Source organism: Furipterus horrens, unplaced genomic scaffold, assembly GCF_987537825.1.
Source record: "Furipterus horrens unplaced genomic scaffold, mFurHor1.1.pri manual_scaffold_10, whole genome shotgun sequence".
Taxonomy (NCBI): domain Eukaryota; kingdom Metazoa; phylum Chordata; class Mammalia; order Chiroptera; family Furipteridae; genus Furipterus; species Furipterus horrens.
The window spans coordinates 96,188,052-96,211,715 of NW_028327180.1; the positions used below are offsets into that span (position 1 = coordinate 96,188,052).

A 23,664-nucleotide genomic window follows, 5' to 3' on the forward strand; every position below is an offset into this window, starting at 1 on the left:
CACCTGGAAGACGCCTAGAAAACCAATTCAGAGTAAAGTTGACAAGACGCACAGACGCGTCGCCGCGTCGCCCCGTCGGGGCGTACACCAAGCCCTCGGCTCTCCGCTTGCAGCTGCGCAGTCGCAGCAAGTGGGCGGGGCAATCTCTGGGACGCTCTAGTCGCCCCTCCCTTACGTGAGGCTTGGGCGGAACGTCTCGTGGGAAGTGTGTGTTCTCGCGGGAACTGCATTCAAAAAGGTCTGGCGCTTCTTCAGGAGCTCCTGAGTGAATGGGTTGGTGTATCTGTGCGGGACTGAGTTACTCTCCCGAGCCCGGGCGCGGTGAACCCTCACCACGAGCCTCTGCCGGCTGCAGCAGGGGACCGCAGTGACAGAGGTAGGAGCAAAGGGCCTGGAGGAAAGTGCGTGGGGAGAGGAGCGGCGGGGAGCGGCGTAGGAAGGGCTTCTGGGGGGGGAGAGAGGACCTAAGGAAGCCCGGGGCTGGGTCTCGGCCCTGGCATTTAGCTAGCGCAGCTCCGTCTGCGGAACCCCGAGTTCCTCGGACACCGGGTTCCGAGTCGGTTTCAGTTTTCTGTTGGGCCGCCTCACCACGCCCCGCCCCCTCCCCCTCCCCCTCCCCCGCTCCCCTCCCCCCGCTCCCCTCCCCCTCCCACTGCCGAGAATTCTGCACGAAAAGGGAAAGCGTGGCTGGCTGCCTGGGCCTCCGGAAGATAACAGACACTAGATCTGCGCTGTCCAGTAGGATAAATGCTGTAAATGTCAAATATACAGTGCTTTGGGAAGACTACACAAAAGAGTTAATATTGCGTTAATAATATTACAATGATTACATATTGAAATGACAATATTCGGGATGTATTGGATTAAGGAACATGAATTTCAGTGGTGCTTACCTTTTTGTAATGTCTCCTGGAAAATTAAAAATCGCACATGGAGCTCACATTCTATGTCTGTTGGACGGCGCTACCCCGCAGGTTGCCTGTGGGATTCTGCCCTCGTTGCTTTGCACCCACTGGCTGGTTTAATCTTTAAAACTCTCTTAAGTAGATGCTATTGTTTTTATTTCATGGATGACAAAACAGGACATGAAATAAGTTGTCCAGATACTACTCAGCCGTAAGAAAAGACGAACTACTGCCTTTGAGGCGGCAGGGGTAGACCTTGAGAAGACTACGCTAAGCGAAATGAGTCGATCCGAAAAAGCCAGGAACCGAATGATTTCATTCATATGTGGGACATAAAACTGAAACTCGTTGACACAGACAACAGTATGGTGTTTCCCAGACGGAAGGGGGTGCAGGGGGGCAGCAAAGAATAAAGGGGGCCAAATATATGGTGACGGAAGATGAATTGACTTTGGGTGGTGGACACGCAATGCAATATACAGGTCATGTATCATACAAGTGTACCCTCGAAACCTTATTAACCAACGTCACCCCAATAAAAGGGAAAAAATAAAGAAGGTGTGCAAGTTCAGGCAGCCAGGGAGCAGTGAAGGTGGGGTGAGAACTCAGGCAGCCCGATCCGCACCGCTTCCGATCTCCTAAACGCTTTGTGCGTGCTGCGTTTCTCAGAGGCAGGACAGAAAGAGGTTAGGAGCACCGAGCTGCGGAGCTAGACCCTCGTTCCCGTCTCCCATTGCCACGTACTAGCTGATAACCTTTGGGCAAGTTACTTAACCTTCCTGTGCCTCAGTTTGCACATGTGTAAACGGGGGAAATGCCTTCTATTTCACGGGATTGCCGAGGATTGAATAACATAAAATATGCAAAGCACCAAGCCCAACATCTGGCACATATTAGCCGTAGTTATTCTTCAACCCTGGCTACCTCTCTTTGCAGATCGATAAATTAACTCCTGTTCATTAGACCCCTGCTGAAAAGTCACTTCCTCAGGGGAATTCTTGCTCTGAGTTTACCCCTTCCGCACCCCAATGCACTACACAGATTGGGACAGTTCCCCTGTGTTACAGGCTTAGCACCATATGTAGCTCTTCCTGTTGCTCTTCATCACACTTGTTATTTTACAGTTCAGCCTCTCCCACTCATGTAGCCAACTGCTTACTTGGCATATTTCATGTCCAACACTTGAGCCCCTGATTTTCTTTCCAAAACAATCTACTCGCAGTTTTTGATGCCTCAGCTGATGGCAAATCTATCTTAGTTGCTCAGGCCAGAAGCCTTGGAGGCATTTTTGACTTCTCTCTTTTTCACACGTCCCACATTCCCATTGGTCAGAAAATCATGTTTGCTTTACCTTCAAAAATATATGCGGAATTTGACCATTTCTCACCCCTGGTGTGAGCAATCATCTCACCTGGTCTTTCTGCATTCAACTTGCTACCGTCCAAACTGTTCAACATGGTAGGCAAAGTGACCCTTTTAAATATATCGGATCTCTATTTCAGACTTTTCAGTGACTCCCCATTTCACCCAGAATAGAAGCCCAAGTCCTTACGATGGCCTGGTCTGCCCCTTCTCCCCTATTATGTCTCCTGATCTAAACTCTTATATTGTTCATTCTTTGGGCTTTCTTCCCTCATAGTGCCTGGAACAGTCTTTCCCTAAATAGGTACATGGGTAATTCTCTTATCTGCTGCAAGGCTTTGCTCAGAAGTCACCTGAGAGACTCCTCCCACTCTAGTACTTACTGTAATTTCATCCTAGTAACAATACCCGCACCTCTTGTAAATTCCCTTGTCCTGTTCTTTTTTAAATTTCTACTTTCTAATTATTTATTATGTTCTAATTAATTATTATCTTTTCCCACTGGAAGGTAAGCCTCATGAAAGAAGAGTTTGTTGTCTTGTGTGTGTGTGTATGTTGTGTTTTGTTTTTTTGGTTCATTTGACCTCTGATGTATTTGAAGTGCCCAGAATGGAGCCCAGCATGTAAGGTATCCAAGAAATATTGGACTCCATTGACTGGAGCCATTGGGGAGCACCTTAAAAATGGCATGTTGCTCTTTGAAGGCAAAGCTGAGTTTGAGTCTGGCATAAAAGGCTGATACCAATTTGGAAAGGATGTTAAGTGACGTTGAGTTAAAGTGCCAGGTTTCTATGTATAATAAGTCCTTGCTTGAAAATTTAAAATGACAGCAATGTTCTTTAATGACACTGAACACGGTTGTTGTTTTGTGGGCCCTCTTATGAATAACTGGGAAAATACTAGTGAGTCTGTTTCCAATAAAGCATATTTAATGTGGCAGATACAACTTGTATAGGAAGTTAACACTGTTGTGAAAAATTGTGGACATGATAGTTCTTACATTATTCAATGCTGCCTTTTTATATGTTACGTAGCAGTCATGCTACTATAAAGTTTCTTGATTTCTTTCATTCTTCTCTTACCTTGTTTACCTGTGTAATGATATGATTATGAGACCCACCCGTATCTTAGCATTTAAGGAAACTTAGCCCAAAACAACTAAGCAGTTTCCTGACACTGCATTTCTTAGAAGCAAAATTAAATATATTCACCCTTTTGCTCTGATTTGGCCTCAAATCACGTAATAAAATTGTTATACATTCTTAGAAAAAGAATGTAAATGTGACCACTTGAAAGTCAAGAAGAAAATCTTTAATACTATGTTTTTATATGGCAATAGTATTGAAGTATATTTGTAAATATATATTAACTGATATTATTATATGGAGTATTTTCTTTAAGCTTAAGTCCCTTTATCCTCTCTATTTACAGGAGACTAAAAACAGACAAAAATTATGGAGGCAGATGTAATCGCAGACCTTCGATGCAAGCTCAAAGAGGTTGAAGAAGAGCGACGAAGAGCCGCACAGTATGGTTTACAACTAGTGGAGAGCCAGAGTGAATTGCAGACACAATTAGATAAGTGCCGTCATGAAATAATGACCATAACTGAGGTAGGACTCTAGACTCCTCTGTCTATAAGGGTTTGCTTAGCTAGTGAAGATTTGTGCTGTCCAGCAATTATTATTAATATTATTTTTATTCTTTTCTGAAGATTTTAGATCTAGTTCCCATCCACCCCCATCCCCAATAAAGAGGAATAAACTAAATGAACTCCTCATGTTCTTTCTGACCCAGGGTGTTCTGAGTCAGAAAATATACAAAGCAGGAATGAAACTGTTAAAGGTGAGAACCGCTTATACATGCTGGCTTTAAGTTATTTTTATGCAATTGAATTGTAATTGGATCTGCTTTCAGAATTACGAACAAGAAAAATACACTCTTCAGAGAGAAGTTGAGCTCAAGAGTCGAATGTTAGAAAGTTTGAGCTCTGAATGTGAAGCTGTAAAACAAGATCAAAAAATGCACTTGGAGAAATTGGAAGAACAGCTGAGCAGAACCCATGGACAGGAAGTGAATGAACTAAAAAACAAGGTTTGGATATCTGTGTATTTCAGAATGAACGTGTTACATGCTTATGCAGCAATCTGTAAGCTTTAGGTGATGAAGGTTTTCTTAGTACCGTATATGCAAAGTAGCTGAGCTCAAGAGCTCTACCTTCTTAATGTGAGGAGTGGAAACACTGAGAAATGAGTTTACCTAAGGGACTTGTACAGATAGCATTGCACTAAATACAATTATTTAATTTTAGTAACTGGATATTTTCAGTCTTACTGATGTTCTCAAATCACTTCAAAATGTGGAACTTTACTTGCCATCGTTCATTTATTTCTCCTGTTAACTCATCAATATCTTCTAAGAATTTGACTACAAAACATCCATCCAAACTACTGCTGCTGTAGTTCAGGTCACCATCCTTTCTCCCCTCGACTTCTGTGGTAGCCTGTTTCTGTCACTGCTATTTATACCATTGGGTCTTCACACAGCAGCCAGAGGTGTCAGGAATCCAGACCTACCCTGGTTACTTACATGGATCATTTGTATGTTTATAACAAGAGAAGTGACTGTCTTAAAAAATGCCTAACCTCGGCCACATCTGAAAACTCCAACAGTCTCATTATGCAGTAAGTTGGAGTCAGTCAGTGATGTTTTTCAGAAAGATGGCCGCATTTCCACATAAATCATTTAGTTGGAATATTATTTCACATTACGAAAATAGAAAAGGGAAAACAAATCAAGCAAAAAGGCTGTTATTTTTTAAATAGAAAGTATCAGTATATATTCTGAGAATGTGAAAACCCTATTAAAGAAAATTCAGTATAGATGACAATTATAACCCTGAACAGCAAGCGGAAGCTTTTTATTGATAACAGACCATTTAGTGAATGCCAGGCATGGGCTGCAGTTTTGCCCATGCGGTCTCAGTCGAGAGTTGGGATGGCAGGTACAATCATTTACCAGTTTTGCATTTAAGGAATGAAACTAAGACAGGTTAAACCTAGGCCTGACTGTAAAGCTTTCCCCTTCTGCTATAAGTTTGTTCCTGTGAAAGCTACGTATTGTTAATTTTGCAAGATTTGGAACAATGTGACATTTTAGAAAGAGTTTTTAAATAGTTTTGTTCAGGTTGACTGTCTTCCAAAATAGTTACCCTGCAGATGCCAGGATGATTTGTACAACTGTATGTTCTGATGACCTTCACTTACCTTTTAATTAATAAGATTGTCAATCTTTTTAAACTTTAGTTAGAAAAACTGAAAGCGGAATTAGATGAAGCTAGGCTTAGTGAAAAGCAGCTGAAGCACAAAGTGGATCATCAGAAGGAACTCCTGTCTCAGAAATCAGAGGAAATGCGGGTGATGTCTGAGCGTGTACATGAAACCATGTCTTCAGAGATGCTAACTCTTCAAATTGAACTGACAGAAATGGAAAATATGAAGGTAATTTTTATGGCATATGTGTTCTCAGCTTTTGTTTCTTTTTTTCTTGCATATTTTTTACATGTTTTTGTAATATTTACAAACTAGTTTAAGGCTGAGTTATTTTTTTGGACTAACTTTGATCTAACTGAAAAAATGTTTTGCAGAGATTTTAGTAGATCACTCCATGTGTAATAAAGCTTTATATTACATGTTTATGTAAGGCAGACTTTAGATTAATGAGACCTCTGGAAGAATTTAGAAACATTTACTCTGCTTCTAGTTTGTATCATTAAAAAGTAGCCCAATATAAAACATTATTCCCTTAGAAGTTGATATGCCTATGAACGTACTTTTCTTCATTGCAGGCTAAGGTTAATTAAAAATTAAAGCCTTAAATTTTTAGAAAAGAAACAGTCTCTACAGCCTTTTATTTTGTTCTGTACTGAAAAATGTAGTAGTTTTTATTATTCGACACGAGTTTCAGGTGTGAATCATTGCCGATAGATAAACTTAGCAGCAGCTAGGTAAAGGACTATTCAAGAGAGTTTCCTCTTTTTCCATTTCTGTTGCCTAGACCACCCTCAGAGAAGAGGTGAATGAACTGCAGTACAGACAGGAACAACTAGAGCTTCTGAACTCCAATTTAATGCGTCAGGTCGACCGGCTGACGGAAGAAAAAGAGGAGCGCGAGAAAGAGGCAGTTTCTTACTGTAACGCCTTAGAGGTATTATCGTTGCAGGAGCCTCATCGTCTCCAATGTGTACTGAGTTGTTTTCTGGCCAATCTGATCTCTCTTGGTTAAATTGTTTTCTTCTGACTTTAGAAAGCACGTGTAGCAAATCAAGATCTTCAAGTGCAATTAGACCAAGCACTCCAGCAAGCCTTGGACCCCAATAGTAAAGGCAACTCTTTGTTTGCAGAGGTACTTACAGACATTCCATTGATTAAATTGGCATTTCATTTAATACCAGCATAATTAATCGTGTTACTATTCTTTAGGTAGAAGATCGAAGGGCAGCGATGGAACGCCAGCTTATCAGTATGAAAGTCAAGTATCAGTCACTAAAGAAGCAAAATGCATTTAATAGAGAACAGATGCAAAGAATGAAGGTATAGAATTATCACCATCAAAGGTTTTCTAAACCTGTTCTGTATCAGCATTACATGTGCAGGTATATCAAAGAGCGCATCTTTTTCTTCAAGGAGTGTACTTACAAAATTATTTCTAGAACTGCATGATTTTGGAAAGTCAATATTTTTAAATCGAGCAAAAGTTCCACTTATATTTTTAAAAATCCTATAGTAAAGATTTAGTTGTAGTATATTTAGCATCCACTGATTGATTTTTTTGTTTTAAATCGTCACCCAAGGACATGCCCATTGATTTTTAGAGAGGAGGGAGCAGAGGGAGGGAGACAAACATTAATCAGTTGCCTCCAGTGTGCACCTCGAAAAGGGACCGAACCTGCAACATAGGTATGTGCACTGACCAGGAATCGAACCCACAACCTTTCAATGCACAGACCAGCGCTCTAACCAAGTGAGCCACACCGGCAATGGCTGAGTGATTGTTTTTTTTTAAAAATGGTTATTCACTAGCCTTGCCAGAGAGGTATCAATCTTTCTTTGAGGTGTGGGGAAAAAAAGAAATGTTTTAATTTCTTGCTATGGACTTGGTATCTTTTTGAGCATAGGCCTACTTCACTAAAACTAGCTCTCATTATTCTTCAGTTCTCCCCCAAAAGCTTATATAGAGAATAAAATTTGGATTTCCTTTCCTTGTAATTTCTCAAGTCGAGCATATAGGCTGTTTAAATTTTAAGGGTCTGTTGGTCATCATTGTAATCAAATAGGTGATGATAGAAAAACATGTAGAAATTGGAAAGACCAGTATTATACCAGCCTGATCTCTGATCTTTTCTAACTAACTCTCCTAAGATGGTAACTCAAAGTTTGCAAGGCTTCCTGCCTTTTGTTTAGGATAATAAGATTTACCAAAGAAATGGGAAAGGTCGGTGTCAGATGAACTTGGGATTGAATCCTCATTCTGTCATTTGCTAGCTGTGTGACTTTGCTCAAGTATTTTTACTTTTCAGAGCATCAGTCACCTCATCTGTAAAGTGGAGATGATAGAACCTGCCTCTTAGAATCACCCTGGAGTTCAGTGAAAGCACAGCAAAGTGCTTACATGGCACTTGGCAAACAAGGATGTGCTGACTTCATAAACAACAGCTGTGGCTTTGCTAAGAACTTGACTGTGCTGCCTGGTTTACTGAGGCTCTCTCCTTTCTGGGAATGATCTCTTTGTACATTTTCTCACATTTGCTCTTCGTTTCTTTTAGTATTTGTTGGGCTCCTACTCTGTTAATCTCCCAGCATCCCCTCGGTAGTCAACCCAAACTGTGTTGAAACACGAGTAGCATTCTGGATCTTCGTAGGCTAAGTGTGACTAGCCTCTAGTCTGAAACAGGACCAAAAAGTGGACCCTTTAAAATATTAGAAATCATATTTCTCTCTTCCTTGTAACCATACCTGCCTCCTCATATCTTTGTTTCTTTACTCAAAACTATATTTAAATTGATACTTTTTAGAACTCCAGAAATTTCTAAAGGCAGAAAGAAATGCTAGGTATAGATTTTAGCTAATTTCCTTTTAATTGCTAGGCAGCTCTAGGTTTAGATGGAGTCATAATTAGGTAAGTTGATGGCTATTCTTAAAAAATAAACATATTTATATCGAATATTTCCTTACTATCCTTAGATTGCCTTTTACCTTTTGTTTTCTATTCTTGTGCTTTCTGAATGTCACATTGATGAATATGAGTAGCTTAGTAATTTCCCCCACGTAATACTACTGAAATTAACGTTTTGGGGAAATCCATCACACCCTAATGAGAGAGCACGTGGTGAGCAGAGTACAGCCCTTGTCCGGGCTTATTTACCAGTTAAGTGACGTGCTTCGCAGACCCAGCCATGCAGTTCAGTTATGTTTCACAGGAGTACAAATAATTGTTATGGACCTCAGGTATCACCCATAAGTAGTCAAAAATAAGTCACTAAACTTATTAATATAGAGGTTTCCAAGTTATTAGATTATTAGTCTAGAAATAGCTAATTAGTCCTGGCTGGTGTGGCTCAGTGGATTGAGTGTGGGCCTGTGAACCGAAAGGTCACCAGTGTGATTCCCTGTCGGGGCACATGCCTGGGTTGCGGGGCAGGCTCCCAGTGGGGGGTGCGAGAGGCAGCCAGCTGATGTGTGTCTCACACATCGGTATTTCTCTCCCTCTTCCTCCCTCCCCCTCTCTAAAAATAAATAAAACCTTTTACAAAAAAGAAATAGCTAATTAATTTTTAAATGAATTCAAAGTAATTATTATACCAAAAATATGGTTGTCAGAAACTTCCTCTCCGCCCCTCAATTTTATGGGGGGATAAATTTTTTTTCCAGTTACAGATCGCCACATTGCTACAAATGAAAGGGTCTCAAACTGAATTTGAGCAGCAGGAGCGGCTGTTTGCCATGTTGGAGCAGAAGAATGGTGAAATCAAACATCTCTTAGGTGAAATTAGAAATCTGGAGAAATTTAAGGTATGTGAAACACCTTTTAAAAACACAGTTAAATTTTGGTTTGAATATCTTAATACTTTTAACTTGAATAGCTTTCTTTGTTACATAATTACTTATAGTTTCAGTTGAGGTTGACCAAATTTAAATTAATTTTTTCTCCTACTTTTTGCTTTTAACTGTTTTTGACTGTTGCTTCTTTTGGTAGAGCCAGAATAAACTAACCTCCCTCCCATACTTGTTTTTATATGTAGGACATCACTTAAAGTGCCCCGATTTTTGTTGTATAATTCAGTGAGTTTGAACGTCTCTTATTTTTTAATCAGCATTAGATATACGAAATACTCTTGATCTTCACAGAACTGGAATCACTCATTATATTCCCTTTACTTGGTCTTCAACTCAACATCTGCCAGCGAGAGTTGTTCCTCTTGTTGCACGTCATCGGTGGTTGATTATTTTTCGCTGCTATCTAGCTCCAGTTTTTAATGAACACACAGTAGGAGCTTTTGTCACATTGCCCACCATTGTGTGGCAGTGGGAATTCGTACAAGCCTTTAATAAACTGCTTCGTAAAAAATGGTTGAAATAAATTCAGATTCCCAGAAAAGTTGTACAGTTATTCCTGTATACCCTTCACCCAGATTCCCCAGTTGTCAGTTCTACCACATTTGCTTTGTTATTTTCTCTGTCTCTCTCTGTGTGTATAGTTTTTCTTCAGCATTTGAGAATAAGTTGTACTTCAATGTTACTGAAGTTCATTCTTTTACATAACCACAATACAATGATCAAAATCAGAAAGAGAACATGGATACATAGTATTAGCCAAGCTGCCTTTTATACTTCACCAATTACTGCTGATGTCCTTTATAGCAAAACAAAAACAACCCAAATGCTTTTCTTTCTGGGGTCCAGTCCATGATCCCATGTTGTATGTAATTAGCAGACCTGGGTTCAGATTCTCTCTCCTCAGTTTACTTGCTTGTGGCATCTTAACCCAGCGCCCTTACGTGCAGGAGAGGGATGCTCATTCTTGTATCTAGTTCGAAAGGTACGCAGGCTAAGTAGCTAGTGCTCAGCCCAGTGCATGCTCGGTGATAAGCATTCGGTAAGTGGTACTCATATTCCTACTAATAAGCATATGTAACCTAACTTGTTACTTAATTTAATAAGAATTGTTATTTTATTTAGAATTTATATGAAAGTATGGAATCTAAGCCTTCAGACAACTCTGGTGCTCTGACAGATACCACCTATTACACAGATTTACTTCAGATAAAGCTTGACAATTCAAAGTAAGTGCTGGTTGGCTAGAAAGATGGAAACTCTTCACTTGTTTATAATAAGTGGTGTTAGTGTCTACACATTTTTGTTTTAATATTGCCAAAAGAAAATTCCAAAAAGGAAAGGCAACAAAAGTATCTCTGGGCACTGAGCAAGATTTAGTCAGATATACTTAGTGCTGATTATTGAAGAAAAAATACTTTTAATGAATAATTAAGTGTTTTTATTTCTTTGTGTTTAGCTTTTTAGATTGGTAAACAAAAAGAACTTTAATGTAGGAAAATTTCTGACAATTAAATTTTTAACAATAAATATTGTATAATTGTAAATTTAGGGAATTTATTTACACGTGAATAACCGTGGAAAGACTATTTCCCCCTTTTGTTCATTTCCTTTAAAGGATGCGTGAGGTTTTTTATTTAGGAATGCCATTGTTAAAGCTTATTTTATTTCTTTGTTACTAAAACCCCCAAGGAATTGTAATTTCTGACTAAGAGTTCAAGTCTGTAATAAAAGACTTGCACTAGCAGCTACACTCCTTTACCTTATGTCAGTGTCCCTCGTTCCCCTTCTCATTAATGCAGCAAAGAAAACGAAAGCACGAAGGGCGAGCTCTCCGTGCAGCGCATGAAAGCCTTGTTTGAGAGCCAGCGGGCTCTGGACATTGAGCGAAAACTCTTTGCCAACGAAAGATGCCTCCAGTTTTCCCAGAGTGAAAATATGAAACTGAGAGCTAAAATAGATGAGTTAAAACTGAAGTATGAACCTGAAGGTGTGTACGTCTTAGATATTTTGTCTTTTACTCCTGAGCAGCTCTGAGGGATCAGACAGGCTTCTTACTCCACCTTCATGCAGATCTCGTTACACACTAATCTGTGGCTCATAGCTATAGTCAGTAAAACAAGTTCACTGCCACAAAATGGGAAGGAAAATTCAAAGAGAACTGGGTCCTAGGTGTGCAGGAATACAAACAGGTAGCCTTTTTGACATTTGTGTAGGAGAACCTGGGCATCTGAGATTTTTCCACTTAAGAGTGCAACTTCTATGATACCAGAGTTCAGTTTTGTTGCAGCAGCTGGTGTTCGGGACCTGTATTAGGTAATACTGTTGCTAGAAAAGCTAAAATAATGAAGATGTAAACAACATAGGTGGTTATTCACCTCCTGACGGAAGTCTGGAAGAGGCACTTGGGGACTGTCATTGTCCCGGTGTCACGGTCCAGCCTCTGTTTGCGTTGCTCCTCAGCGTACCCCTTGAGCAGAGTTTAGCCGTGGCCTCATCTGCCTGCAAGAAAAGTTGAGAAATCCTGATTCTCAGGTTCCGTGTTCCCAACTAAATGCTGGGCATTCTGTTACTAAGGAAGAAAAATGCAATGATCAAGTGTAATCACTCATAGAAAATACCCATCTTTACTATGTGTAAATTAAAAACTAAAAGGCCAAAAGTAAAAAAGCCTAAGAATGCGATGGTTGTGACACAGAAGAAGTGTTGTTACATGTTTTAGGTTATAGCTTTTCAGCAGCTTTTCCCCTATACTGTTCACATACCTCAACGATCGTGGGGAGGTTGTCAGCAGTAGTAAATTAGTAAATGTTTTTAGTTAACAGTTGCCCATAGCTGGGGGCTTCTGAATCATCCGAATAGTTTCCGCGAAGGAATGTTCAAGCTCAACACAAAATGTGATGCAGCTCGTTGCCCTCCTCGCTCAGTCATTTTGAAGGTGAAGCCACACAGCACACATGCTCCCTCAACGGCATCTACCGCCCCCACTGACCAGTACAGTGAAGTCGTCATTGTTCACGCATGTGCATCCCAGTCCACTCTCCTTGGCTGCCCGGTTACATCCATGTCACGCAAACCGTTCTCGTTATATTAACAGTGGCTGAACTTTTTCAGGACAGACCTTGTATTTTAATACGGGATTGAGGGGGGTTTAAAGGATTGGTGAAAGGAAAGAAGTCCGTAACTAATTGTACTCTTTATGTGGATTGTATTTCTGATTTATTAACTGTGTATATTTTTAATGATTTTTTTATTCTCAGAGAAAATTGAAGTGCCTGTACTCAAAAAGAGGCGTGAGGTGCTGCCCATGGACGTAACTCCCCATAACCACGTATGTGTCAACGGTGCTGTTGGGGAAGAAGTTCCTCGGTCACCACCACCTCAGAAAGAGGAGGCGCAGTCCCGTGCTAGCAATTTAGGAGATAACCCCTCGCAGTTAGAAAAGACAGTTTCTGTAAACACACCAGGCGTCACTCTCTCTCCTCGTGAAAGTCTCCCTGTGAACCCTCAGCCAACGAAGGAAAAGAAGTGTGTGAGACTCGTAGACGTTCCCACCATGAGTGAAAGAGGCAGAAACGCCCCTGCCTCTCCCAGGTCAGTGTCCTCCATTCGCCACCGGCAGCCGGCTTCCCTCCCTCTCTGTCACCGCACGGACCGTGCTCTTTCCCGATCGGTCTTCTTAGCGTTACATGCAGCGTACTCCTGTCTACCTTCAACATTTGCAAAACTTAAAAAAAAACTAAAATGATTGCAAGAGGAAAGGAATTCTGCATAAGGGAATTGTTTTTTAAAAGTTACACTTTTCTGTTTCATGAAACAGAAATATCACAGATCAGTACCTCTCTGAACGTTTTCTTGTTTGGGTATGTGTACAGCTATTGTTTTCTTGGTTCAGGAATGGTCATGAAAGAAATACTAACTTACTTCCTAAAATGGCTTTCCAATTGTCTAAGAAATTTCAGCCTTTTTGAGACTGTTAGGTAAAGTTTCTTACGTCTTTTGAAATTGTTTATCCTGATCTTTAAGAATGGGCTTTGATACCTATTTTGACATTTTTAAATATTCAAAGGTAAATTTATTTTGGTTTTACATCAGAATGTCAGATCTTCTTTTCTGCATATTTGAGCTTGTAACTAGTATCAAGGCATGTATGTCTATAGGAATTCATGTTTTAAGGGCCTCAGCCTTTAAAATAATAGCAATCAAAAGGTAAGAGAAAGTTAATGGAAGGGAAATGTCTTTACTATTTATTTTGCTTAAATTATTCTAGTTGAAACTTATTTGAGGGTTGTTTTTTTTTTTTAATTTAATCTTTATTGTATTTTTTTCCATTACCATTTAGTCCACTTTTACCCGACCCTCCCCCTACCAGTCACCACACTGTGGTCCATGTCCATGGTCCTTTCATCCTTTTTCCTTTTTCCTCAATCCTTTCACCCCCTAAACGCCCCGACTAGCATTCATCCTGCTCTCCATCTGTGAATCTGTCCCCATTTTTTCCTTTTTCAGTTTGTTTATTAGATTCCACATATGAGTGAAATCATATGGTATTTGTCTTCACAGACATCTATTTCTGCAGCCAAGGATCTTGTGTTATTTTTCTCTTGCATCTTGCCTTTTGTATGTCACTAGTGCTGTAGCATTTTAATTTTTCTGTTAGGTATGCTTATTATGATAGGCACCCTCATTATATTTTAATTCTTTAATTTAGGCTTTGCCACGACTATCAACCTTAAAGATGTTTCTTTAGACATTTAAAAAAGTGAGTCTGTTGACATAAAAAGATTTTTTTTTTGAGTCAGTGATTTAGTTTCCTTAATGGTACTGGAGTCAACTATAATTTTTTACCTTATATACATTAAAAAAATCACCATCTTATACTAGAGAGTTATCTTCTTTCATTTTTCTTAACCATACTTGAATTCAGAGTGGATGCTTTAATGTCTGTAGGTTAGCTGCTGGATCACAGCTTCAAAGAGAAGTTAAAGAAGGGAAAGAAACTGCAAGCAAATTGGACAAGAAAACGTGTAAGAAACCACACCCTATTCTATACGTGTCCTCTAAGTCAACTCAAGAGACCCAGTGCCCTCAACAGTGAAGACTGATCTTTAGTAAGAATAAGGTACCATTTGCCCAAAAGGTTGCTTTGGAGCTCAGTTGAGATTGTCTTTATCAGGATTACACCACCTTGTAGGTTATTTCGTTCTGCTCATTGTGCCAAGACCTGGCATGTTCATCCTCTTAGGCCAAATGTTCTCAATTTGGCTGTGACCAACCAGGAGAATTCCTTAAGTGATGATCCTTCGTGGAGCTTCTATGTGAAGAAACTATTCACTGAAAGAAGGTATTGTTATAAACCTGTTGTTGCATTGTTTGTGGGCTTTTTAAGTGATATTAACACGTACAGTCAGAGTCATATGTTGTATTGTAACTGGGTTTTGTCAGTGTTTAAAGCACCTGTGTTCATCTGTGTATTTTTAATTCTAAACTTTCTAAATAAAGATTTTTTTCCTTTGAATGATTATAGATTGGTTTATAACTTAATTTCATATGTGCTCTAGGTGGGTGTATTAGTCTATAACAGTGATTTTTAACCTTTTTCATCTCATGGCACACATAAACTAATCACTAAAATAATGTGGCAAACCAAACAATATATATTTTTTGCTGATCTTACCAAAAAAAAAATAGGTATGGTTTTGATTCATTTACAGCAGATGCCTGTTGTGTTGGCTGCTGTCACTTTTTTACTTGTCAGTCTGAAGGAAAAGAGGGCCGTGCCTCTGACTGAACAGTCACGTACGGCATGTTTTGACAATTATTGCAGCGTACCAGCGTGCCGCGGCACACCAGTCGAAAATCACCGGTGTGTACTATAGAGAGACAGACAGGGACTCATTTTAAGAAATTGGCTTTTGTGCATATAGAGGCAGGCAAGTCCAAAACGCTGCAGTCCAGAAGCTGTCAGGTTGGAGGCCCAAGGAAGAGCCAGTGTTATACTTTCATTTTGGGGGCCACCTGCTACAGAATCCTACTTTGCTTGGGGGGTCAGTCTTCGTTCTATCTAGGGTTTCATCTAATTGCATGCGTAGGCTCTCCCACATCATGAAGGGATATCTGCTTTACTTACGTCCACAGATTTACCTGTTAATCTCACCTAACAACGCTCTCACAGAAGCATCCAGAATAATGTTGGGCTGCGTATCTGGGCTCTGTGGCCCAACTGAGTTGACACATACAATTAACTATCACAGTGGGTTAATTAGATAAGTCTATTGAAATATATTAGGTAAAAGGAAATTGCCTCTCACTGCTAAATAAATCAGATAATAAACTTTTAATTTTAATTTGCTACAAAAGGCATGCTCTCAGGAAATTAGAAATTGCATATTAAATAACATCTATTGTCAAAAGAAGTAGCTGAAGGCGCTGGGAAACAATTTTAACTTGAGAATAATAATGAATGACTATATTCATAGCATATTGTAGAATGTAGATCTTCTAACATTGAGTTTTTACAATGAATTATGTTTTAAGGGTGCAGAAAAAATCCCTCATAGTTCTCAGTTTAGTGGACCCACATAGTGAGTAGTGGCAGTGGGGGTATTACTGATGCTAATAGTTGTAGCTAACATTTTAATCAATCTCATGTGCCAAGCACCCTTTTAAGCCTTTTCACGTATTGCCATATTTAACCCTCTCAACAGCTCTGTGAGCTGGACAGCATACTTAATTTATCCTCGTTTTACAGATGAGGAAACAGACCTCAGAGAGGTTAAGTTACTTGTCCAAGGGCACAGGTGTTAGTAAATGGTGAAAACATTTCAGAGGGGTAGAGGTTGTAATGGAACGTCCAAAGTGCTAAAGGAGTGGAGAAGGAAACGAGAAACTGGGGGCTGCTTACATTTTTATTTTAATCTCTAAGTTGAGATTCCTTCAGAGGTTTCCTAAAGCATGGAGAAATAGCGTCACATGTGTAAGAAGTAGCTGTTCAAAGAATAATGGTATAAGACAGCTCTAGTTCAGTAAATTGAAGAGTTCAAACTATCTGGCTATGTAGGGCTTTGCAAAAGGCGGTAATAGGAAATCAAATCTGAAGAGAGAGACAGGAGCGAAATCATGAGGAGCCTGAGTTAGGGAAACCTTGTTTGCAAGCAGAAACATGGATCTGTAAACAAGCTGAGCACCGGTGGTTAAAGGTTGAAGAACAGGGATGACGAGAGGACCTTACCGAGCTCGCTTCTGCCTTGCCCCCTGTGGGGACTGAGGCAGTTCTGCTGAGTCTTGAGTCTTTTAGGAAGACAGTTTGGGAAACCACCACTGTGCATGATGGGAAGCGACTAAATACTTGATACAAGCAAAGGAATCGTTGAATAAAATTTAAAGGTTGAAGAAGTTATTTATATTTGTTTTTAGTAAAAACGCTACAGGCACGATGGAAAATGGATTTAGAAAACGATCAGAATGGAGGCAGGAAAGACTAGTTTGGCCGTGTGGAATAAGACTATCAGAATTCAAATCTCCAAACAAATGTTAGACCTGGGCAAGTTTATGACTGGGAATAGTTTTAGGGAATGTTTCCTTTAAATATTGTAATTTATAATAATTATGTAAAATAGGTGGATCCAAAGTAAAATCTACCAAGCGGGTATATTTAAAGAAATCTAGCTTCTGTCCCTATTTCCTCCTTCTCCTACCAGGAGCCATTTAAATGTTGTGGTATTTTTTTTTCCTTTATATTGCAAATATAAATAGGTAGGTAGGTAGAATCTTTATCCACTCTTTTAGAGAAAAGTGCAATAGTGAGTGATGGGAAGCACCAAAAGCCCAGTCCTCCACAAAATCAGTCAATAAACTGTCAAAAACTGTCAGAATCAACTTTATTTGATGCAGGAAACTAAACAAGGACTTACAGCTAACAAGTGAAATCAGCCAAGTCTTGGCACTTAAGGAAGCCTCTGATAAATCACTATCTGACCACTAAGTTAATGGAATGGCTATTTCAGTGGCCACATACAACAAAGAAAACAGACGTTACAGATACAGTGCAGAAAAGTCGTTTAATAATTATAAGCAACTATTGCAACCAGCAACAACAAACTCTGGGGAGGGGAGGAGTCTGATTTCTAAAGTTGGCACATTATTCAAAATGTCCAGCATGCAACAAAAATTACAAGGCAAGAAACAAGACAGTATGATCCATATACAGGAAAAAGTAAAACTACCCCAGACATTGGACTTACTAGACAAAAACTTTAACAATTTTAAATATGCTTTAAGAGCTAAGGGACCAAGACCTAAAGGAAAACATGAGAACGGTGCCAAACAGACCTTAACAGTAAAGCGACAGGAGTGATTAAAGGAACCAGGTAGAAACTGTGGAGTCAAGAGTACAGTAATAAATGGGAAACTCATGGGGAAAGTTCAGCATCAGATTTGAGCAGGTAGAAGAATGAGTGAATTTAGAAGACCGGGCAATGGAGATTGTTGAGGCTGAAGAGCAGAAATACAAGAATGAAGCTGTGGTGAACACACAATGCAGTATAGATTGTAGAATTGGACACCTGGCACCTGTGTAATTTTATTAAGCAATGTCACCCCAATAAATTCAAAAAGAAAGAAGAATGTAGAAAAATGAACAGCCTAAAAGACCTATGGGCACCATCAAGCATAGCAATATATATAAATCTAGAACTGTTCTTAAAGTTTATTAATTTCAAGAATAGAAATCAGTGTGTAATTTCCATCACAAAAAGGCGGAGGGTTCCCTTTGTAGATTGAAAATTAAGGGGAAAAGAAGCAAAGAGACAATTAGGGGCCTTATAACAAAAGGAACAATACCGGAGGGCTCAGAACTCCTCTCCCAGTACCCCATCACTGACAACAAAAGCTACGTATTCACTCCGCATGTGCTGACCCCTGCGGTTCCCCCAAATGTGGAAAACTCGACCGCAGAGTCTGTGGTCCTGGGGAATTGCGTTCGCGCGCTCCTCTGTAAAGAACAGAAAACAAAATTTTATTAGAGACTGTACTTCGCTCTGATGACAGAAGGGGGTGCCCTTTGACTAGGAACCTTGTAAAAACACCCACAAATTTCCGTGACAAATAGGCAAAAACAGACTAACGCGATCTGAGGCTTTTATGTGAAGGAAACAGAAGACAAGGCCGCCTCATGAACTGAGGACTCTGCCGCCCCCACTCAATGCTCCCCTCCCAAAAGGAGGAGCAACGTCTCACACAACACTCTAAACTGGGGAGGTGGATATCAAACACTCAAAACTATTTAAAAAAATTTTTAAATAAAAATCCTCAAGAGCTGAAGCAAAAAAGGTCCCATAACTTACAGGGGCGAGCGAATTCGTCTGACATCAGCCTTCTCTAGAACATTATTCAGAAGAAGGCATCAATGATGCAGATGTTAAAAAAAAAATAACCCAAGGAAAGAAATTATAAATCAAGGATTTTATTCACATTCAAGTTACTCTTTAGGCATCAAGGCTATAGGAAGACCTTTTCAAAATGCTAAAATTCATGGGTTTTCGTACCCAGGAATCTCCCTGAGGAATCTGAAAGTAATCAGCCCAACAAAGGAGGACTTGGAAAACTTGTGGGTAACTGGAACCGGATTTCTCACTGTCAGAAGGAAGCAAACCTGCAGGAGGGGGAGGCAGAAAATGAATGCTGTAGTGTTGGATTAGGTTTAGCTCAATCTGAACTCATGGTTTTTGAGAGAGATTTTTAAGAATTAGGTACACGGGTATATACACACACATAACATACAAATCCCGTGGTCTCCGGCGACCACCCATTTATCTGCTGTCCTTTCCAGTAAAACTCTTTTAAGAGTTGCTTATTATTATGTTATCGTTTCTTCTTAACTAACTCCAGCCAGGCTTTGTCTTGCCCCTCTCCTGTCTCAATAACTTTTCCCACTCCTCCACAGTTGGACATATGGCCCAGAAGAAAGGCTCTGTTTCCCAGATTTCCTTCCCATTGGGCGTGCCCATAGGACCAGGTCCCGGACAAAGCGGTGTAAGAAGGGGTGAGCGCTCCTTGGCCGTGCCCTCTCCTGCCTCTGTGTTACCTCCTGTGGCTGGAATGCCAATGTGGTGGTGGAGCCATTGTGGATCAGGGGCTTCATGTTTGTGACCTTGAGGGCTGGCGGAATGGGGAAGAAGGAGGAGCCTGCGTTCCTGAGGATGTCCTAGAGCTGCAATGCCAACTGGGACCTGATGTGAAAAAGAAATAGGAAATAGGCTTTTATCTTATTGAAGCTGGTTTTATTTTGGGTCTCTGGCTTTGGCTGTGTACTTCTCTCTCTCTCTCTCTGTATCCAAACACTTTACAGGCAAGTTGTGCTAATGCCACTTTCGAAATAGATCTTCAGTTTGACTGCTATGCCCCCACCACTCTGATCCAATCATCACCTTTACCTGGATGCTAAAATAGCCTCAGACTGGTCTTACTGCCTTTATTCTTAACCTGTAAATTTATTTTCCAGTGAGAATAATTTTAAAAAAAAGATTATCACCTCCTTCTTAAAATCCTCTAGTAGCATTTGTTGGTACCCTCCGTCCAGAGACCACCAGCAGCAAACCTGAAGTAGAACATGTTGGGCAGCCATAGGGTGATTCATTAAGGGGGTGTAAAGAAGGGGTTCTGTTATAGGATTTGGGCTTGTGTGGGGATTCTGGGTAATGTAAGGAAGCAGAGTTGATTATGTAATTAATATATATTAATAAATCTCATATAGAAGAATTTAAGATTAGAATGAGGCCAACGCTGAAATTGATTAAAAGAGAAAAAGCACCAATGACTCATATTAGCTGTGATAGGGAGATGTTTGGTAATATCTGTAGTTTATACAATGCTCTTTTTTTCCTGCATTTCTTTAGAATTGCAGAGAGGCCCAGTTTTTATCTTTCTCCATCACGACCACGAATTAGCCTTGTGGGATATCAGTGTTCTAAGAAATTGATGTTTTTTTAAAAACCTACTTGTGTTGGTGGTTTACTTAGTGAAACTGATCCAAATGTTTGGCTGCCATTGCACTGCCATTTACTAATTCAAGGCATGGCACTTGGAGGACATTTAAGAGATGTTTATTGTTGGGTGAGTATACCCAAGCAGGGTATTGGTAGTATCTGCTTAGAAGGTTACACTGCCAGTTTTCTATTTTAGCCTGTAAATGCTGCCCTCAAGACTGTAAAGGAGGAAAGAGGAAGGACATCTCTAAAAACAGAGAAGGAAAACTCTGACTCCAAAAAACCTCTGCTGCCTTGCGGCATACCTCTTCAGGGGAAAGGCTAAGGGAGTAAACCCCGACAGAAAATCCGGAGCCGGAGTCCCTAAGGCGGTTTGACATTGTAGTCAACACCGGCAACTCCTGCGGCGCACCTGAAGCCAAGCTGTATTGACTTTGTCTTTCCCTTGGACCCTTCAGCTGCGAAGAGAGGGGGGGTCTGCTGCATGGGCAACAGCAGACCCTCCATATCACCCTGCCCAGGCTCTGTAGCTTCAGTTTCACTTGAGAGGACACTCCAGCGTCATCGCAAGATGTCGACTCAACACGGGAGGAGACAGATACTGGTTATAAGCTCATCCGATTGGCGAAGGAAACGAGCGCCAGGGGTCTCCTCTGACGGTGGGAGAGGTCATCGCACCTCACTGGACAGCTACCGTATCGCCATGGCTCGCCTGCCCCACTGGGTGCGTGGGGATCAGAGAGGCGCCTCTCGAAAAGTGGGCCACAAAACACCCGCACCAGTTAATTCCAAGCAAACAACAAGAAAGAAGCCTCCGGCTCTTCGCCTCGCTAGCTGGAACATCAGGACCATGTGCCCCGGACTTACTGCAGACCTTCCGTGGATCAAGGGTGCCAGGAAAACCGCTGTCATCGATAGGGAACTGGCACGACTAAACATCGACATTGCGGCTCTACAGGAGACCCGGTTGGCCGACAACGGAACTATCAGAGAAACCAACTACACCTTCTACTGGCAAGGGAAGTCTCCGGACCAACCAAGACAGCACGGTGTTGGGTTCGCTGTGAAGAACACGCTTGTTAACTCCATAGAGCCACCCACAGGAGGCACAGAGAGATTACTTACCCTCCAATTGTCAACAACTTTCGGCCCAGTCAGCATTCTTAGCGCGTATGCCCCAACCCTCTGCGCCACCACCGAAGAGAAAGAACAGTTCTACCATGCACTGGATGAAGCGTTATCCAAGATTCCCAGAAGTAACGCTCTCTATCTCCTTGGAGACTTCAACGCAAGAGTAGGAGCCGACCACATGGCCTGGCCCACCTGCCTTGGAAACTTTGGGAGAGGAAAGATCAATGAGAATGGTCAGCGACTGCTTGAGCTCTTGTGTCACCACGGCCTGTGCGTGACAAACACATTCTTCAAGTGCAAAGAGATCCACCAGGTGTCATGGAGGCACCCCCGCTCCCGCCATTGGCACCAGCTTGACCTCGTCATCACCAGAAGAACGAATATTGGCAGCACCCTCCTCACCCGCAGCTACCACAGTGCAGACTGCGACACGGACCATGCCCTCGTGGTAAGCAAGGTGCGCATAATGCCCAAGAGGTTGCACCACTCCAAGATGAAGGGTCGCCCACGCATCAACACCAGTTGTGCCAGCAACCCAGTTAAGACCCAGCAATTCATCAACAAGATGGAAGATGCACTCGGCGAGGGAGTGGCGGCAGATGACATTATCGAATCCAATTGGCCACGTCTCCGCGACGCCATATACAACTCCGCCATTATTGCTTACGGGAAGAAAGAGCGGAAGAACGCTGACTGGTACGAGGCTCACTGGGAAGAAATGGAACCCATGATCGAGGCTAAGAGGAAGGCCCTACTGGCTTACAAGGTCATGCCCACTCCCAGTACACTTCAAGCTCTACGGGCTGCCAGGAACAAAGTCCAGAAGACCGCCCGCCACTGTGCCAACACCTATTGGCTAAACCTGTGCAGAAGCATTCAGGAAGCCGCCGATATAGGCAACACACGAGGAATGTATGAGGGTATCAAGAAGGCAACAGGCCCAATCCCCTCCAAGATTGCCCTCCTTAAGTCCAAGACAGGTGAGGTCATCACTGACCAGGAACAGCAAATGCGGCGGTGGACCGAGCACTACCTCGAGCTGTACGCAACGAAGAACACCGTAACAGACACTGCTCTTAAAGCCATCCCAGACCTACCAGTCATGGAGGAGCTAGACACCCCACCTACTGCGGCAGAGCTCGGCAAAGCCATCGACCGCCTTGCTTGCGGGAAAGCACCAGGAAGCGACGGAATCCCTCCAGAAATCCTAAAGAGCGGGAAACCAGTCCTGCTACAGCTGCTCCACCATCTACTCTGTCGCTGCTGGAAGGAGGGTTACATCCCCCAGGATATGAGAGACGCCAACATTATCACCATGTACAAGAACAAAGGAGACCGCAGTGACTGCAACAACTACCGGGGCATCTCTCTCCTCAGCGTTGTCGGCAAAGTATTCGCCCGGGTCGCTCTTGCCCGCCTGCAGACCCTTGCTTCCCGCGTCTACCCAGAGTCCCAGTGTGGCTTCAGAGCTGGCCGATCAACAGTGGACATGATCTTCTCCCTACGCCAGCTGCAGGAGAAGTGTCACGAGCAGCATAAACCACTCTACCTCGCCTTTATTGACCTCACGAAGGCGTTTGATCTGGTCAGTCGAAGCGGACTCTTCAGCTTGCTACGGAAGATTGGCTGTCCACCACATCTGCTTGCTGTGGTCATGTCCTTTCACGACAACATGCACAGCACGGTGTCCTACAACGGCGCAACCTCTGAGGCCTTCCCAGTCAGCAGCGGAGTAAAGCAGGGCTGCGTCCTCGCGCCTACGCTGTTCGGAATCTTCTTCTCCATGCTCCTCCAATACGCCTTTAAGGACTGCAGCGAGGGTGTCTTCATTCACACCAGATCCGATGGCAAGCTCTACAACCTGGCCCGTCTACGAGCCAAGACCAAAGTCAAAGAGGTGCTCATCCGTGAGATGCTCTTCGCCGACGACGCAGCTTTGACATCACACTCCGAAGAGGGACTCCAGCAGCTAGTCACCCACTTGCCTTTCCCACGCATGCAAGGAGTTCGGACTAGCCATCAGCCTGACGAAGACGAATGTTATGGCTCAAGGCACGGGGACTCCCCCATGCATCACCATCGACGGATACACCCTGGAGGTTGTCAACGACTTCACTTACCTCGGGTCCACCATCTCGAGCTCTCTGTCAGTCGACTTGGAGGTCAACC

General features: G+C 42.0%; 1 protein-coding gene across 2 annotated transcripts; it reads left to right on the forward strand.

Annotated features, from left to right (window-relative positions):
* Nucleotides 1-229: 229 nt before the first annotated feature.
* SPDL1 (spindle apparatus coiled-coil protein 1) lies at nucleotides 230-14,862 on the forward strand. Of its 2 annotated transcripts, XM_090289775.1 has the most exons (12): nucleotides 230-376; nucleotides 3,699-3,880; nucleotides 4,185-4,361; nucleotides 5,573-5,767; nucleotides 6,324-6,473; nucleotides 6,573-6,671; nucleotides 6,749-6,859; nucleotides 9,197-9,337; nucleotides 10,505-10,608; nucleotides 11,182-11,369; nucleotides 12,640-12,973; nucleotides 14,330-14,862. In XM_090289775.1, the coding sequence occupies exons 2-12, from the start codon at nucleotides 3,722-3,724 to the stop codon at nucleotides 14,475-14,477; spliced, it is 1,806 nt and encodes a 601-aa protein (XP_090145901.1). In that variant the 5' UTR covers nucleotides 230-376; nucleotides 3,699-3,721; the 3' UTR covers nucleotides 14,478-14,862. The 2 variants fall into 2 exon arrangements, with proteins under 2 accessions (XP_090145901.1, XP_090145902.1); XM_090289776.1 differs by lacking the exons at nucleotides 230-376; nucleotides 3,699-3,880 and adding an exon at nucleotides 3,960-4,112.
* The last annotated feature ends 8,802 nt before the right edge of the window (nucleotides 14,863-23,664 follow it).

Bases quoted from the DNA above. Each gene is read 5' to 3' on its own strand.
- SPDL1 (XM_090289775.1), top strand. From the start codon at position 3,722: ATGGAGGCAGATGTAATCGCAGACCTTCGATGCAAGCTCAAAGAGGTT. The intron at 3,881-4,184 runs GTAGGACTCTAG...ATCTGCTTTCAG, and splicing joins AAATAATGACCATAACTGAG to AATTACGAACAAGAAAAATA. The intron at 9,338-10,504 runs GTATGTGAAACA...TATTTTATTTAG, and splicing joins GAAATCTGGAGAAATTTAAG to AATTTATATGAAAGTATGGA.